The sequence below is a fragment of the Abramis brama genome (assembly GCF_963993115.1).
Source record: "Abramis brama genome assembly, chromosome: 16".
NCBI classification, from domain to species: domain Eukaryota; kingdom Metazoa; phylum Chordata; class Actinopteri; order Cypriniformes; family Leuciscidae; genus Abramis; species Abramis brama.
In genome coordinates, this window is record NC_139978.1 from 10673478 (window position 1) to 10692984 (window position 19507).

Consider the following 19507-nt stretch of genomic DNA (forward strand, 5'->3'; position numbering starts at 1 on the left):
CATATCCTGCATATGAGTAAAAACAAAGCTGGAGGGGGTTCCAGAGCATTATTCCTGTTCTCTGGACATTCAGCCTTTAGTTACTTGCCATTGCCTTGGTGTTGTTACACAGTAACAAGATTCTGTTCAGCTGCCCACAGTATTTTGGGCAGCTGAACAGAACCAAGAACATTTGAGTGTTCCACACACCACTTGCTGTCTGTCTTCAAACCCACCATGAATTAATTCTGTGAAATATATAGCACAATGCTCATGATGACGAGGCATTTTTTAATTGCAATAAACCAAAAACAATAATGATAACATTGCATGAATGTTCAAAAAATATATATATATTAAAGGAACTTTCACTTACTACTTAGTCAAAGTAAGAGTTTATTTATATAACACCATTTATACAGCAGCAGCTGGCCAACATGCTTTACAACACATCATTAAAAACACCAATCAGAATACCATAAAGAAAAATGAGAACAAATAATAATAAAACAATAAATAATATCTACAGTGAAAATAAATTAATTAAAAGTCAAAATCATAAAACTTATATAATGATTAGAATGTATAAGCCCACTGGCAGAAATAAGTCAGAAACCACATAGCTGGTCTACATCAATGCAATCAAGAATTTGTAGAAGCCGAATGGCCCAGTAGTCGTACCCTAAGTATTCACAATATTTTGTGATCTTTTAAGGAACTTTGAAAACCAGTCAGAAGTAGTGAGCACTACTCTTCTAACGACACCCACTTCTTGTGGTGATTGAAGGGGTGCATTCTCCAATATAGGATGCTGTTTGTCTATATTACCATCATCTGCCTAAAAAAACAATACAACCAAATGTATATTAGTCTTAATTTTATAAATTACATTTTAAAGACAAATAGCAATTTTCTTTATATACAAAATGTTTTTATTAAACATTAAATGTTGTGTTTGTGTTTCCAAAATCACAGATTTCCCTATTAAAGACGCTACATTTAGTTGTAATTCCTTTTCATTTAGTTAACTCACACAGGTACTATTGCCTCCACTGCCACATTTTTACTGTGAGAATGTAAAGTAAAACAGACGGTAAACTATAGCCTACAGTGCTAATGTGTAAGTGATATAATAACCTTAAAGGGGTCATATAATGCCATTTTTGTACAAGCTAATATGATTCTTTAGGGTCTAAATTAAAAGTTTGTAATATACTTTAATTAAAAATTCTCATTAGTATTGTAAGAAAACACTCATTTTACCTGGTCAAAAACAGCTCTGTTTTCAGCACTCCGTTTAAGTGCATGTGTCTTTAAATGATAATGAGCTTTGCTCACCCCGCCCCTCTGTTCTGTGCGTACACCATTTGTAACACAATAACACAATAACCATAACGTGTTGTTCATTATGGGATTATGAATTATATTGAGAACGTCGTACATATAAAGTTTATAAAGCAGTCTGGTGTGTGAAATGATTCGCGCAAACATGAAAGCATTGACGTTGATCGTGGGGAATATTCCCTTCAAAAACAAAACTCAGCCACTGCGTCTTCAGCGGTTCGGATTTAGGAACATCAAAATGACTGCTGTGTTCCTTATTACACCCAAGAACAGAACACCACAATCGCTTAGACGCCATTCTGCTCATAGACAGTGCTCCAGCGTATCAACAATGACCGCGCGCGGACTATGATTGACAGCTCGCTCACTAGCGAGGGCGGATCTGTGTTGAAACACTGCTGTCAATCAACAATCGTGGGAGGGGCATCGATTTTGTGACGTCACAAAATCGAACGGCTTGATTTGAGACAGGGGAAAACATATAAGAAGATTTTAAAAAAAAAACACTGGATGGATTTTTATCATTTTATGATGGTTGTGTACAGGCACTGCCAACACACATTTCAGTACAATCAACTTGTAAAAGTGCATGTACCATTATATGACCCCTTTAAGACAATATAAAAATAAATACCATTCTGTCAAATTGTTTATTTTATGTATTCAAGATAGTAAAGGAGTGGCATCATACCAAAATCATAATAAATAGCCTAATGTCTCCCCCAAGTTAAAATCTATTCAGTCTTGCCAGAAGGAAAGTGGTCTATGTTGGAGGAAATGTGGGGAACAGCTGGCAGACCATTTTCATGTATTCTGGAGCTGCCCAGCCATTCAGTCATATTGGCAGGAGGTAATACAAGTAATACATTTTATTTTCGGTGATGGAATTGACTGCTCATTTTCTACAATTTACCTGGGCAACTTAGCAGCTCATTTGATGAGGAAAGACAAGTACCTTATAAAGATATTATTAGCAGCCAGCAAGAAAGCTGTAACACGAAAGTGGCTACAATTTGAACCCCCAACAAAGGCTGAATGGCTGGACATTATGACCAGTGTCCAAAATATGGAGAGGATGACTTTCGCTTTAAACCTACAGATGGATAAGTATTTGCAGTATTGGGAAAAATGGATTGTGTTTACAACTTCATGACATGTTTATTGACCAATGTATCATCTGAATACTTTCATCAATTTTGTTTTATGTAAGAATGTATGAGTGACCAAACGATTGTTCTGTTTTGTTTAGATGTGATTGTATGTTGTTATGGCTGTTTTGTTTTTGTTTTGTTGTTGTTGTTTTTGTTTTGTGTATTTTCAAAAGGAAAAAGAATAAAAATAAAGTATAAAAAAAAAATAGCCTAATGTCTAAAACACAAGGAGCTGCAAATCATAAATCTATATAACTTTTAATTATTGTATATCAGCAATAAAAAGTCTAAACACAGCGTATAATTATGTTTTGGGAAAAAGACACAGCAATGATTTTTTAACTAAATGAGACATAATCCACTATGCATTGATATAAGATGGTCTTGCAGTCAGTGGAAAATGTAGGTTGCGATTACAAGTGACGTCACTGGCAGAGGAAGTGCAAGTCTGAGAGTGCAAGTTCAAGTCATCAGCTAGACCCTTCTCAAACTCACAGATCCTCCAGAGAATGAGACTTACAATAGAAAAGAGAAAAAGCTTGTCTGATAACATGGTAATTAATAATAATCACTAAGGTACAGGAGAAGCATTGGTAAGCAATGCTTTTAAGGCAGAGCTTAACCAAGGGTCAATTATGATCCAAAACATCTGCTAAAAGCGAAATTAGTCTAAGTAGAAGCACCACATGACACCTGTTTCTGTCCATGTTCAGGTAAGTGAGGAGCTGATCAGGGTGGCTATTCTGTGGCATGAAATGTGGCATGAAGGGCTGGAGGAGGCGTCACGTCTGTACTTTGGAGAGAGGAATGTCAAGGGAATGTTTGCCGTCCTGGAGCCCCTTCATGCCATGATGGAGAGAGGGCCACAAACTTTGAAAGAAACGTCCTTTAATCAGGTAAAAATGCACATACTTCACAAAAAAATATCATTCAAAATGTAAGAAAGTTGAGAAGATAATACCTTTATGTGCTTAAAGAAATTATTTTACCTCAGTTAATGGATGTTTTGAGTTTTCAGCAGTAGTAAGACCACTGTAACACATGACTTTATGTGCATATACATTAATCTTCAGTAATATGTTTCCATTTTCACTAAATGTGTGCTTTCTTTGCCTATCATTGAAAAAAAATCCACTAGATGCAAAATATTTTCTTTTACTTTCATTTCAAATATTTATTACCATTGTTTCCCAAGTTCATGGAGAACCTGGATAACTACAATATTGTGGAATTGTAAAATTATGATTTCCAGGCCTGGAAAAGTATTGAAAAGAATAAAATTGTCATGGAAAAATCTATGCTCTGTCCTAAAATATTTAATCAGAGTGCATTAAATTAAAAACACATCAATTCACAACATAAATTGTTGTTTTTTTGTCTTTTTCTTCTCTAAACTACGTATCTGTGTATTCTTTGGAGATTGCGTTAACCACTTTCATTCCATATATAAATGTTAATGAGTTTCATTCTATACAAGAAAGTCCTTTACTGAGAATAAAGATGCTGACCTGCATCACTTTTTCATTTTATAACTGTGGCTGTTGTTTCAGGCTTATGGCCGAGACCTGATGGAGGCGCAGGACTGGTGCAGAAAGTACATGCGATCAGGAAATGTGAAGGACCTGACGCAGGCCTGGGACCTGTACTACCACGTGTTCCGCAGGATCTCCAAACAGCTGCCACAGGTCTGCCAACAGTGTTTCCTAATGGTGTAGTGCTCAGAATAATCATTAGATCATCTACATCAGCCAGCTTATCATTTATCATAAGTCATAATGATAAAAAAAACGTTTTTACTCCAAGGCCCCCCTCCTCTCCAAATCAATACTGCAAGCCAACCCCCTCCCCCCAACCTTTTTTATTCACAAAAACATTTTATTCTAGTTATTACTTACTTTTCAACTCCATGTCATTATTTTTAAACAAAATAAATTCAACATAATTTTAAAAATGTTGCTACAGACATTCTTTACAACTTGTCTGTCATACCAAACAAGATCACATAGAGATGTCAAAGGACTGCATACAAATACATTCAGAATTATTAAACGCACCAAATACAAATGAAAAAATAAAAAAATCTGAATGTTTGGAAACTCAGCAAATCTGACGGCGGGACAATGTCATCAGTGAACAGTTCCTCTGTCAGAACACGTTTTTATGTTTGGAGCGTCTGATGCCCATGTGTACATAAACACCACTGATCCTCACAAACTTCTCCAAAACACACTTTTTCTGCGAGCATCCATTATAAAACACTCACAGTACATTAATTTTGACAGCTGCACGAATATATTGAACTGTGTTCATACAGAAATCCGATGCAGAGAGCATCATACATGGTTTGTTAGCGCATCAATAATAACGGACTGGCGCTTGGCATGTCTAATGTACGACTCCTGTATGTCACTGTAATTGTCTTTACCTTCATTACAATTGTCATCCATCTTTACCCAACTGACGGTGCTGTCCACTGTCACAGAGCAGAGCAAGTGTTTTCAGTTCATTCCTATGGAAGTTGAGCTTCACGCTCACGCATGCTTAAATTGAAAATGCTCGCTCTGCTCCGCGGCAGTGGACACTTACCGTGAGAGATATAGTTTTCATATTCTTTGTTAATGAAGCGGTTGGGTGTTTTGAGCCGCAGTTCAGCCTGTATTTCACTCAGAAACAGCTTTGGTTGCTCTGAAACAATTACAGAATACATACAGAATTAAAAAAAATTATTTAACATATTAATAATAAAATTAATGAATTATATTAATATATTTAAATTAAATTAAAGTTATCTCGTGGCCCCCCAGGAGGATCACTGAGGCCATCTAGTGGGCAGTGGGCCCCCGATTGAGAACCACTGCACTAGAGACATATGTGATGTTGCAGGTGAACTATGGAAAGCGGATTTTCAGAATGAAGACTGGCTTTGATATTACCAGATTTTATATTATATAATATTTTTACCAGATTTTATATATTTATTATTTTATTATATCATGTATATCTGACAGTGTTGATAAGATGTCAGATGTGAAATCGTATAAAAGAGGTGTACTTTTAAATTAACCTCTTACTTCTGCCAGGATATAATTATGTTTGTTCATAAAAGTGTTAAAGTGTGAAACATTATTGCATATTGCCTTGTCCACAGCTCACTTCTCTAGAGCTTCAGTACGTCTCACCTAAACTGCTTATGTGTCGTGATCTGGAGTTGGCTGTGCCCGGAACATATGACCCCAATCAGCCAATAATACGTATCCAGTCCATTGCTCCCTCACTGCAGGTTATCACCTCCAAACAGCGGCCACGCAAACTCACCATCATGGGTAAGGGCCAAATAAAAAATTGCAGTTTTGCATAGGCTGTAAATTTGATTAAGACTAGGGGCAAAGAAAATTATCAACAAAAGACACAAATTCACAGTTTTACACCTGATCAGGCTCATGGCTTGCTCTGAGCAATGGCCAGCTATACTGTCAGTTTGTCTGACAGCATGTCTCACCAAACTGCCTGTTTAATATAAGTGAATTTAATTTTTAACATTTCAATGCAAAAATAAAACAAAAAATTAAAGCAAAGTAAAGATACATGAGACATGATGTATGAGGTTTTTTTTTTTTTTCATATACATGCTGTAATCTTGGTTGTAAATGTGAAGTTGGAGTTGAGTTTGATATGGAGAGACAAAAGCTTTCTCTGTTCTCCTCTGCACCCTGCAGGTAGCAACGGTCATGAGTTCATGTTCCTGCTGAAGGGCCATGAAGATCTACGGCAAGACGAGAGGGTCATGCAGCTTTTTGGCTTAGTGAACACTCTACTGGCTAATGACCCAGCCTCCTTACGCAAGAATCTAAGGCAAGCCTCTCGCATTCATGCATCAGAGCATCTCAGACAGTGTAATTCTTTAAAACAAATTATATCAGGCAAATAAGACATAGCTAAAGCAAATAATATATTGATATTGATCTTCATTGATAATTTCACTTTATGTGCTTTCTCTGAAATGGCTTAAAAAGATCATTTTGGTTTTTGATTAGTGTAATCACCAATTGACGTTGTCAAGTAGATTCAGAATGTTTGATGCAAGAAGTGTGATACAGTATAAATTAGTAGTCGACCAATTTGCAGTATTATATATCGGCCACCATTTAGCATTTTTAATCACTGGCACATATGCAGACATCTTACTGCCCTTCAGGAAGATGAGATATATATTTTTCAAAAGACAAAATAATAACAATTAACACAGATCATGATGTTCAAAGTTAACATCTTAATGTAGTGTGTTGCCTGCTTGAACATAAATGATTGTTCACATTTTGTAATAGTTGTGTAAAAGTCCTTCAATTGTCCTAAGTATGAAAAGCTGGATCTCATCATCAAATAGCCAATACAGGCTTCAGATAGTGGGCAGCTTTACTACTCATGCACAATCATTGATCATCGAGGCAGCTGCACACCATAATAAAAGAAACCAAGGCAATGTACATTTTTGAACTGAGTAGTTTGTGTAACTTCAGCTATTATTTGGTCTTGTGGAATATATGTAAACGTATGTTATATGAAATGGCTTATTCATGGTGGTACTAAATAAAATAAAAAAAAGTATGACCCCATTAATTTTTTTTAAATGACAAAACAGCTTGCAGATTCTGCAACAAGTATTCAAACTTGTGAGTGCAACTGCATATTTTCACTAAAACATTTTAATAAAAAATCCCACGCAAGGACTTAAGTGAACATGTTTTGCCTTGATTCCATGAAGTGGCCAGTTTTAAAAGATTCCCACAAATGAACTGAACTGAATTTACTAATGTTAATGTTTTAAAGTTTTTAATTATTGGCATTACAGTCTTTCTCTCACTTTTGGCTGCTCCCTTTAAGGGTCACCACAGTGACCACATAGATCACCCACATATTTATTTGGAACAGGTTGTACACCAGATGTCCTTCCCGACACAACCCAGCACTGAGTGTGCAGTGCACTAACTCATGCAACCCCAGTACTAGGATGTACTGTACACACACACACTCACTCCTATAGGAAATTTAGTATGTCCAGTCCACTTGTATTGTGGGGGAAACAAGAGCACCCGGAGGAAACCCATGCTAACACGGAGAGAACATGCAAAACTGCACATAGACTTCTTGCTCAACTGGTACTCAAATTGAGGACCTTCTTGCTGTGAGGCAACAGTGCTACCCACTGAGCAGAACTGGTATTATCTCCTCAAATATTGGCACCTTTGGAAAATAGCAAAACTTATTCGCTTTTGATTTGTTGGTTTGGTCTTTTATTTACAGTATTCACTAAATCTTTTTTTTTTTTTTTTTTTTACTATTTTTTATTTATTTATTTATTTTATATATCCTTGCAATCAAAATTATTGAACCCCTTGAACAATACATTCTGGTTTTGTGAACAAAATTGTATGAAAACACTAAGTCACCAGTAAACCATCATAGAATGTTTATTCATACACATTTGAGGGAATCTGAGAATGTAAAGTTGAGTTACTGAGTTCAAATGAAAAATAAAAAAATTAATTGGTTCTAAACATAACATATATCAAAAATATTCAACCCCCCAAAAAGTTTTTTTTTTAGAGAGAATCGTTTACTCTTTATAACCTCAAATAAACTGTAGATGTGCCCAATAATAGAGTCGTCGTTATATAAACTTTGTGATGTACCGATTTAATGTGTCGCCTCCAAGAATACAAGAACACCCACTTTCGTCCTCCCAGTCTGCGCCCCCCATGTCCATTTCAAAACATCTGGCTCCCATACATTTATGAATATGTGGGACACATATTCTACATCTTTCTCTTCTTTTTTAACACATAACATTGCATAAGAAGAAAGAAGGGTGCAGCATAGAAATAAACAGGAACAACATGAAGCATGTGCTCCTATATATTGTAAACACGACATGCTGTATGAGCAATCAGTGTGTGACAAATTGGGGCTTGTGAGTCTGGATCATCTTGTCTGGCACTGTCAGTGTTTTGTGGTAACGGCATGTTACATCCATTTTTTTAGAGGGTCATGTGGCACCACAGCAGATGGCCTTGCTTGGGGTTCTGGAGAGATCATGGGCACTGACATGGTAGTGATAGGACCGTCCGATTCAGCTACCCGTAGAAGGTGACGGCGGATCCTTGCATAGATCTTACTATTAGACTGGATATGATATAACTTGTTGGGTTGGCGGACCATTCCATAAACCGTAACCAGTTTGTCAAACCCACAGGTTGTCTCCATCCTTACTGTCTTCCCAGGCTCCAGAGGTGAAAGATGTCTGGCCGAATTTGTCATGGCTGATCTTTCCTTTTTGTCTAAGTGTGAAAAAAGCAGCCTGAACATCAGTCTCAACTCTCAGCATGAACTGGGATGGCACCATGGAGATCAGAGTCCTGGTGAGTCGTGACAGTATATGTTGCGTTGGAGAAGGCATGCCATCCCTGTGCGTGTTGCGCAGGTTGAGCAAGGCTCTTGAATTTTCTACTTGAAAATGATGTTGTGATGTTGCACTGTCAGTCATCAGTTGGTGAGGAATCCCATGTACAGAGAATTGTACTTGAATTGCTTAAATTGAATGATCACAGAGAAAAATATCAGATGCTGTGACGGACCATGGACTGTCTGGTGCTGCTTTAGAGCATTGCACAGAGCACATCTGGAAACTTATCTTTCAATGTCACTGTACACTGTAGGCCAGAACATGGTTTCATGTTCCCTTTGCTTTAGTGGACTGAATGCCAGGATGACCTTGGTGAAGCTGTGGCAAGTAAGTATTTCTGGAGAGAGTGAGGGAATGTTTTTACCATGCAGAATCAATCCATTATCCATCTCAATTCATCTCTCATAGCGTAAAACAGGTGGATGTCATGTGGAACTTCCTTGAATGAGCCAGGCCACCCAGTAAAAATTGTGTCCACAAGGCGTTTGCAAACAGCATCTGCCTGGTTGCTTTGCCTTTGTTCCTCAAACAAGAGCAACCGCAACATACAGTTCACATTCAGATATATCACATTCAGAAGGTGGCAGTAAAGCTTGAGCATCATTTGCTGGATGCGCACCAACACTGGGGCTTTCTCAGTATGGTTATAAGTGTCTGATGATCCGTCTCCACAGTCACTGGATGGCCATAGATATAATCATGGAATTTATACAGGCAAAGACTAGTCCCAAGAGTTATTTCTCAATCTGTGCATAGTGTGCTTCAGTATCAGTGAGAGCTCTTGATGGGAATGCAACAGGCATGCCACCCTGAACACAGACTGCAGCGAGACCGTGCTGCGAAGCACCAGCAGACAATATCACCGGCTTGTGCACATGAAAATACTCTAGGACAGGTGGGCTTATCAGATGTAATTTGATCTTGTCCACAGCAGCAATGTTGTTGTCCCACACCATTCCGCATCTTGACGCAGAGGTTGATGGAGGAGAGATGTTATCTCACTTTAACGATGTATGAATTTTTAGAGATAATTGGTCATGCCAAGAAACCTCTGCAAACCATGTTTGCCCTCTGGGGCAGGCATCTGGCGGATGGCCTTGGTTTTGTTTGGGTCGGGCTTGACACCTTTATCTGTGAGGTGGCTGAGACCCTGAAGCTTCATCTTGTCAGGTTCAGCTGCATATTGATGGCTCTGACACACATTTAAGAGGTTTGTTGTGTTCCTCTACAGAAGAAACCCAGATCAAGATGTCATCTACGACTATTTAATGTGGCTGTCCAGAAAAGAGCTGTTCCATGCATCTCTGAATAACTTCACTTCCAGTTGAAATCCCATATGGTATTCATAAAAAAATGTATCTTCCGAACGAGGTCATAAATGTTGTGAGTTTCAATGATTCCACGTCCAGTGGGATTTGCCAGAATCCACATCTTGCATCTAGAACGCTAAATGAAGACCTTTGCCTGTGGCATATCAGCGATCACTTGCTCTACAGTCTTTAATGGGTGATGAGGCCTCAAGAGAGCCTCGTTAAGATGCACGGGGTCAATGTATATATGCGTACTGGACCAGACTGCAGCTGCCATGGCAGACACCCAAGGAGTAGCTTCCTCCACTGCCGAAGTAATTCCTAGTCTGGCCATCCAACTTTCCCAACTCTTGGGCAACTTTCATGTCTATTTTCATATCTATTGGTGGTCCTCACTTTCCACTTCATTTATGATTTAATTGAATTCTTTCATCAGGTTTTTGCATCATGATAATTCTGTCTATGCATGTCTGTTTATTATCATGTTCCGTTCCAGCAAGCAAATCTCATAAAATTTCTTAACACATAACACATCAGGATCCTCTTTGTCCTCACCCACTTTCATCCTCCCAGTCTCTTCCCCCCATGTCCATTTCAAAATGTCTGGCTCCCATACATCAGAATCAGAACGAGCTTTATTTGCCAAGTATATTTACACACAAGGAATTTGTCTTGGTGACAGGAGCTTCCAGTGCAAACATAAAGTACAGACATAGTGCAGACAAACATGATAGTGCAGGCATACATAGGAATTACACAGTAGAAATAAAATTTTAAAAAATGATATAAGAAACAAAAATAATGCAGTATAATAGAGCAATTTAAGGTTGGGCAGGGGGAACCAATAATCTTCTCAGCCATCCCACATCTATGAATTTGTACATATTCTACATTAAACAAATTGCCATAATGTCATGATCCTTTAGTGAATTTATGATGCTCGTCACATGGTTAAAGGTGAACTAAGTAATTTTTTTATCTTAACCGAACAGCTTCGGAGTCATTGGAATAGTTATATGACTTTTTTCGGGTTGAATGGTGGTCGTCTCGCACCCCCAAGCGCCTGTGAGTGGAAAAAACACACTTGCAACTTTGGGCCGTCGGGCCGCCGGCCTCAGCGTCAGGAAGTATTGCGTGATATCAGGTCTCGCGATGTAACGAATTGCTTTACGGCACTGCACACATACACTATCTAAACATTTATATGCTAGCCTTCTGTGTATCATACATACCTCAGTGGACATGGCTCCGTGCGTTCGCCGGGTTCTTTAAAAACAAATGCACATGACGAGCGGGAGAAGATGGGAGGGGGGAGAGTTGCCAACGAGTTTTGACGACAGTGTTGTCAAATATCTATTCCGAAGCTGTAGGGGGAGCTCTTTAGAGAAACCCGCGAGCAAAAAAACGAGAAAACGGCAAAGCTGCATAGTTCTGCTTTAAGATTTTCACTAACTGCAGCAGCAAAGCACCCCTATAACAAGACTGACCCACCTCTGTGTTTGACCTTGGGAATGGTTTTTTTATCGTTATAAGCCATTCCTTTTTTTGTGCCAGGCATATTTCTTTATCTTTGGGTCCAAAGTTTTAGTTTGGTCTCGTCACTCTAGTACTCAAGAACATGTGAGGGCACACTACAGCTTAACATATAGTAGTGCCAGTACTGCCTACCAGTGCGTACTGGTTAGCCAGAGCACTGAAAATGATGCTGCCAACTGTGTCTCTAGGAACTTTTAATGTCTTGGAATGTTCTTATAGCCATAGCCTTTATGACAACTTTTCTCTTAGCTTTTGTGAGAGCTCTTTTGTCTTGGCCATATTTGCTACTCAACTTCAGCACTAAATTTAAACAAAATGTATGCATGTGTCACAACTTAAAGCTGCAGTCCGTAGTTTTTCCTCTTTGTCGTCATCTCTGTTAGAAATTTGCAATTGCAGTTATTCGCGGAATTATCAACTTTATGTGGGTTGTGCCTTGGCACAGCACTGCACGGATGAATCCAATGTTTTGAGGAGAATGTGCGGCTGTCAGTCACTGCGCCGGTGTGGATATTCATTCGGAATCACAGATTCTATTTTTTGGAAGTATGACCAACATAAGAATTTTCACCGGAAAATGTCATCTGAACAAGTAAATAACATCCACTTTTGTTCTGACCAACTAAGGAAAAAAAGCATTGCAGAAAATTGCGCTGATTAAATCTAACGATCGCTTATGTCTTACCTGTCCAGCAGAAAAAAAGCCGTCTCTGCGTCCGTTTTGAACCTCTTCAACGGAGTTCACGCCACCTTTCAAAAGCCCATCTGATATTTTTCCTTGTTTTCGCATGGGCCCAGTTGCAGGTTTTTTTTTTTTTTCTGTAGCCATTTTCGGAATGTCCGAAGTCTTTTGCATTTTACAACGGGTGAATCTCCAGTTGTCACTGGTGATTGTCATTTGAACCTTTCTGGATCCACCATCAAATTGACAAGTTTAATTATATAAAGTGCTGTGAGAAAGGGCTATAAATCTCCACCTCCAACATCCTCACACACAATATAGCTAGAATTTCCAGCGGAAATCCACCAATACCACTGGAACTAAAAACATTATTACAAGCTTACCGTTTTGAATCGAGCTAAGGCAAGCAGATAGTTTTGAACACTGGCTGGTTATGTACTTGCTCAATTTATTTTGGATAATTTTTAACCGAAAAAAGTTACGGAATGCAGCTTTAAGAGTTGTTATATTAAAGGCCCAGGTGTACTTTTAATTTCCTCATCTGGACACATCTCGCTTGCAGTCGTGTCCGCACAGCTTTCAAAGTATACTCAACCACGGATGAACGCGGATGGCCAACTTCGACACATGCGCAGTACTTTTGTTGTTACTCTTCTGTCAAATAGGAATTTGGCCTATTTATCGCCTTATATTTATTCCCCAGTAAAACAAGAAATCATTTACAAGAACATAAAAACATACATTATAAATGAAAACATACTTCAGATTTTTACTCATAAGAATTTCTAGGCTAGGGGTGCCAATAATTGTAGCACAAATTTAGGGGAAACAACATTTCACATTTATTTGTTCTTGGATTTTTTGTCTAAAAGGGCAAACTTTCATAGCCCTTTATTTACCAAGAGTGCTTATATATGTGGATGACTCTATACCAGGGGTTCCCAAACTTTTCCATGCCAAGGCCCCCCAAATACCACTAGGTTCTGGCCAAGGCCCCCCGTATTGAACCCATCGACAATACTACGGCACGGCACATGTAGAAATAAATAAATAAAACATCTAGGTGAACATCAGATTATGTGATGGTGTTTGATACCAGCCAATCAGAAAGATGAGATGCACCGATTACAATTTTCAAGGCAGATTACGATTTTTCATTGAGTTTGACCTGCCGATACAGATTTAAGCCGATTCTGATTTCATTTTTTCTAACCACTTTACAGCACACACAAATATGTATTTTATATATATATATATATATATATATATACATATAATAAAACACCACTTTTACCCAAACTGGTTAATAAAAACAAGTTTAAATGGATACATTCTCTATAAATATTTTTGTCTTCATTTTCTTTTCTGACATAGCCTACTCCTTGTTAAAACACACTATACATGCAAATTATGTGCATTTTTTTGAGTAAAATCATATTTATTTTGTCCATCAAAAGTGTGCTTTCACTTTAACTGAGCGTGAGCAGCGCTACAAAAATAGACTCGGCGTCGAAACCCTCCGCTTCACTGCTGCTCATGCGACGCTCCTGCTTGACGCTCACGCGCTGCTCCAGCTCGCGGTGTGAATGCACTCACTGAACATGCACGGCGAAAAAAATTCGCGCTGCTCACGCGCCGCTCACGATCTGAAACGGCCGTAATTCACAAGGTTTCCTACATGTGCGTTCTGTGTGCATGTGTGATGTTGATGTTGCGCGATGTTATTCATGCGGCGCCCGAGTGCATTTGAATCGGCATATGTCAGACTGAAAATCACGTGAAAATCGGCCAATTCTTGTCACTAGCCGATCAATCAGAAATAAGATAGGCTATGCAACAAATTATTATAATGTTTTTTCATAACAATACTCATATTAGCAAATATTTATTTTTTAACTTTTTTTAACTTTTTTTTTTTCAACTTGCTGCGGCCCCCACTTTGAAAACCCCTGCTCTATACAATGTTCATACTCACTAGTCAGAGTATGAACTCACTAGTCAAGCGTTGTCTATTTGCATTGCTTTTTCAGAACTAATTAAAAAATGTCACCCAGCCCTATAGGTAGGTTATGATGATATAATGCTCATGTTTCCTCTAATGAATGTGTCTTTTAACAGTATTCAGCGCTATGCTGTGATCCCACTTTCCACCAACTCTGGTCTGATCGGCTGGGTTCCTCACTGTGACACGCTGCATGCACTGATTCGAGACTACCGAGAGAAGAAGAAGATCCTACTCAACATTGAACACCGCATTATGCTTAGGGTAACACGTCTTAAGCATAACAAATACAGCTTCCTGATGTGACACCACATTTATTTGTGATAAAGCCCCTTTTCTTTGCAATATAATTTTTTTTGCGATATTTGAAGCACCTATATAAAATGTATGTGCCATAGTAAAATATTGTGTTCGACATCGGTAACCATTTTGAAGTGCTAAACCTTTTTTTTTTTTTTTACATCCTTAGATGGAAACATGGCTAGTGAGCCATGAAATAAGCAAGTCATGAAGTGCACACTTTTATCCAAAACAAACTGGGGGCAATTATTACAGGGACAATTCTCTGTGAAGTAATGTGGAGTTCTTTAAATGAGGACATAAGTGCTATCTCTTGGCTACAGTCAACATGCTTTCTGGTTACAAACCATGAGCTTTAGACACTATGCCACTCTGTAAAATGGACCAAATAAAAGGGCTGCATTATGCGGATAAGGCAGGAAGAAGTGAAGAACTGAAGAAGTAAAACTGATCTCCGAAATTACTTAACTTCATTGAATAACTAAAACTGTGTCATTTATGTTAGATGGCCCCTGACTATGATCACTTGACTCTCATGGAGAAGGTGGAGGTGTTTGAGCATGCCGTGAACAATACAGCAGGAGACGACCTGGCCAAACTGCTCTGGCTTAAGAGTCCCAGTTCAGAGGTTCGCATTCATTATCTTCTCTCCTTCTCATAAAAAAACTGTTGTGTTGTATATTAGGCATGTGCTCATATTAGCTGTGATCAGAGTCCATTCCAGTCACTTCATACTAAACTCTTTCTGCAGCCCCTCTACATTGTGACATGTGGCAAGATTTTAGTACAGATATATTTTCACTGCATGTTTTGTTCCATGACTGCTTAGGGCACCTACACTAGAACATTACTGAGCGTCTGATGGGAAGGAATGTATAAGCACATTTAAATTTAAATAAAGCTGGAAATGAGTGTGTGAGATTTTGGGGTGTGAGATTTTGACAAAAAATACTTTATCTCAATATTTTCTGAGATTTTGTATGATAATATCGATAATTAGGCAATATTCTGCTGAGTGTGTTTTTGTGCTGATTGTGGACAGCTTACTCCCAAAAGCTTTTCATATTCTTCATATTTTGTGTGCTGGTTTGTTTACAGCAGTCAAAGAAATGAACTTTTCCACCACGTACACCCTAAAACCAATTTCCAGGGGATTTTTACCTTTATAATGGCAATTTTTTTATTAGATGTATGCATCATCTATTATGTCAAATTCTTGCATTTAATCATTAAATTCAATTAGAATAATAAGGAACTATAGGATGTTACCAATCAGATGAAATCAGTGTGAACAAAATCCACTTTTCCTGCTTCTGTGCCACTTCTGCAGTGCATCTAAGGCAGCATTTAGATACATTGCAAGTTTAAAAAAAAGTTTGAAAAAATTAGGTTAGTTTAAAAAAAAAGTACTAGCCAATGGCCATTCTTTTGCCAATGTATCTGAGAGGGTTGCACTACTGAATAGAGCAATGACTTGATGAAGTGCCCTGGAATATACATGCAGTGACCATGCAGTGAAGTAAATTGCCTGAAATCTGTCAAAAACATGTCTGGGTCATATTACACCCCCAAAATATGAAATAGAAATTAGGAAATATCTATAAATTGTGCATAAACAACATGAAGCCTATTTTAGTACCAGTTGTAAGCATTTAATTGTATTACAATTAAATGTAATACAGAAAATTTGTATTGTGACGTGTCCAGCTATGATTATTTTAATGTATTTAACGTATTACAATAGTGAAAATTAGATTTATTTTATGTAACATTAGGATTTACTTACTATTTGTAAAATATAGTTAAGTTTTGTTTGATTTTGGTGTGAAATTTGACCTAGGCATTTCATCAAAAGATTCAGCATTATACTGAGTGGTGAAAATTATGAAAATAAACAAGGAATTCTGAAATGTTGCTGGTGTTTTTTTTTGTTTTTTGTTTTTTTTTACAAATAAAGGGAATAGTTAAACTGTGTGCAGATTTTCCTCGTTTATTTTCATATGTTTTGTTTTGATCTTGCACCTCTTGGAGATAATTTGGATGTGCATACGTTTTCCCTCCTTCTAGTAGTGAAATGTATGCCATTGTAGATCCCATTGTATCTACAAGATACTATCAATTATTTATGCATTATTATATTATTTTAATTTACAAAATGAAAAATGGGTTTACATAGCTTCCTCTTTATACAGGTTTGGTTCGACAGGAGGACCAACTACACCCGTTCACTAGCTGTCATGTCCATGGTTGGTTATATCTTAGGGCTTGGGGACAGGTACAAACTGAACAAAAATTATTGCATTTTATCAGCATTTATCACAGTAGTTTATTCATTATTTATTATATTATAAATAATGTTTTTTTCCCTCCAACCACAGACATCCTTCCAATCTAATGTTGGACAGGCTCAGTGGAAAGATACTGCATATCGATTTTGGGGATTGTTTTGAGGTAGTTTTTCTTAGAAACTACAACAAATAACCAACATACAGTAGTTTTATTCGTTCATATCTGAAATGTTGTTTTATATCTTAAGGTTGCAATGACCAGAGAAAAATTCCCTGAAAAAATACCTTTCAGATTAACCCGGATGTTGACCAATGCCATGGAGGTAAGATGGTCATTTTTATGTGAGTGTATTTGGAGTGTTAAAGCTCTAAAAGCTTTTTTTTTCACCTTGTCTTTACTAGCTACTTTTCATGCCTGTTAATTTTGATCAAAATCACTATAAAATTCATTCAGCACTAATTTTGTTATATTCTTTAATCAGAAGGGTTTAAATTCTTTGTACATAGACAAGCATATCCAGACCACTATGTCTGCAATTCTACGATTACTCATTTAAAGTGTTTATTGCAGCAAATGAGGGAGCATAAAACTTTTACACCTCAATTACAAGCTGAGGTACCAAAACTCCACACCAAACTATGTATTAAAAAACATATGGCACAAATTTATGATCATATAAGAGTCATAGAAGCAGATACGTTATAATTATTTTACATGAAATATAAGCAGGGCACACCTGAAGCTCTACCTAAAATTCCCTAAAGTAATTCTCCTTCTCTCCACGACAGCAATCACACCAAATATAACCATTGACTCTAATGAGGGGGGAGAAGACTACACTGGTTGCACTGTTTGTTTTTCCTTGCAGCCTTCGAGGACAACCAATAGAAAACGTGTTTTCTTGTCATTATTTTGTGGTACATTTAATTTAGACTGCAAACACATATTCACAACTAAGGCAAAATACAATTTCATTTACCGTGATGTTGGAGATTCAGCAGTTGCCATTATAAAGCTGTACATAAAACACACATATTCTAGTATTTCATCAAAAGATGGGGCCCTTTTTTAACGATCTAAGCGCATAGTCTAAAGCGCACGGCATAAGCGCACTTAGGGCATGTCCGAATCCATTTTTTCTAGTTTAACGATGGGAAAAATGGTTGGCGTGCCCAGCGCTTGGTCTAAAAGGGTTGTCCCTATTCTCTTAATGAGTAATGGGTGTGTTTTGGATGTAATGTGCAATAAACCAATCAGAGTCTCATCTCCCATTCCCTTTAAAAGTCAGTTACGCCATGGTGGATTGCTTTTTACATGCCGGAATTTGCGAGCGAAAAGACTAAACGCTTCTGCAGAGAAGAAACGGATCAGCTCATGTGCGAGGTTAAAGCGCGCAAGCAGACCATCTACGGGACAAGCCGGATTCCACCATATATTTATGTACACAATATTAATCTTTTACATTGTAATCCTTTTATTTATAATAATAATACGTTTATTTTATATAGCGCCTTTCAGAAAACTCAAGGTCACTTTACAATAAAGTACAAATAAACATAGAAAAAAAAGAAAAAAAAATAGAAACGATACAAATAAACTGAGATGAATAACATAATAGATAGAGGTACAGATACATAAAAATCAGATCATAGAGTCAGGGAAACAAGTAGCAAAAAGATATGTTTTAAGGTGGGTTTTGAAATCGTGTAATGATGAAAGGTCGCGGATGTGTTGGGGAATAGAATTCCAAAGAGTTGGGGCAGCAGTACAAAAAGCCCTTCCACCAAATGATGATAGTTTGTGCCAATGGATCATCAACAGACCGGTATCGGAAGATCTAAGTGTGCAAACTGGGGAATAGGTATGGATGAGATCAGAAATATAGTTGGGGCAAGACCATGAAGTGCTTTGAATGTGATAAGGAGTATCTTGTATTGAATACGAAAGCGAACGGATAGACAGTAAAGTCTGTGTAAAATCGGAGTATTGTGGGAAGATTTCTTTGTGTATGTGAGGACCCTATCTGCGGAGTTCTGAATATATTGGATCTTATTTATTGATGAATTGGGTAAGCCATAGAAAACAGAATTGCAGTAGTCAAGCCGTGAAGTGATGAAAGTGTGAACTAGGGTCTCAGCATCGCTGATATTCAGAAATGGTCGTAAGTGCGCGATATTACGAAGGTGAAAGAAGGCAGACTTAGTGAGTGCTGAGAAGTGTGGAAGGAAGGAAAGAGGAATCAAAGATTATACCAAGGTTTTTGACAGTGGTGGAAGGTTGAACCAAAACTCCAGCAATATTAACATTGTCAGCACAGAAGCGGGATGTAATTTGAGTTGAACCAATAAGAAGTAGATCTGTTTTATCAGTGTTGAGTTTGAGAAAATTACTGGTCATCCAAGCATTTAAATCATCAATACAAGCTGATATGGAATTTGTGGGGAAAGGAGCATT

The 19507-nt window shown here is 37.7% G+C and overlaps 1 protein-coding gene across 1 annotated transcript in view; it reads left to right on the plus strand.

Moving 5' to 3' along the window:
* Positions 1-19507, plus strand: part of mtor (mechanistic target of rapamycin kinase) — a 224863-nt gene that overhangs the window by 166633 nt on the left and 38723 nt on the right. Inside the window, exons 44-52 of the mRNA XM_084138801.1 lie at positions 3188-3370; positions 4025-4159; positions 5623-5797; positions 6191-6326; positions 14581-14728; positions 15270-15392; positions 16957-17039; positions 17143-17215; positions 17301-17375. Coding sequence (XP_083994927.1) covers positions 3188-3370; positions 4025-4159; positions 5623-5797; positions 6191-6326; positions 14581-14728; positions 15270-15392; positions 16957-17039; positions 17143-17215; positions 17301-17375 — 1131 coding nt within the window. The remainder of the gene's footprint in view (positions 1-3187; positions 3371-4024; positions 4160-5622; positions 5798-6190; positions 6327-14580; positions 14729-15269; positions 15393-16956; positions 17040-17142; positions 17216-17300; positions 17376-19507) is intronic.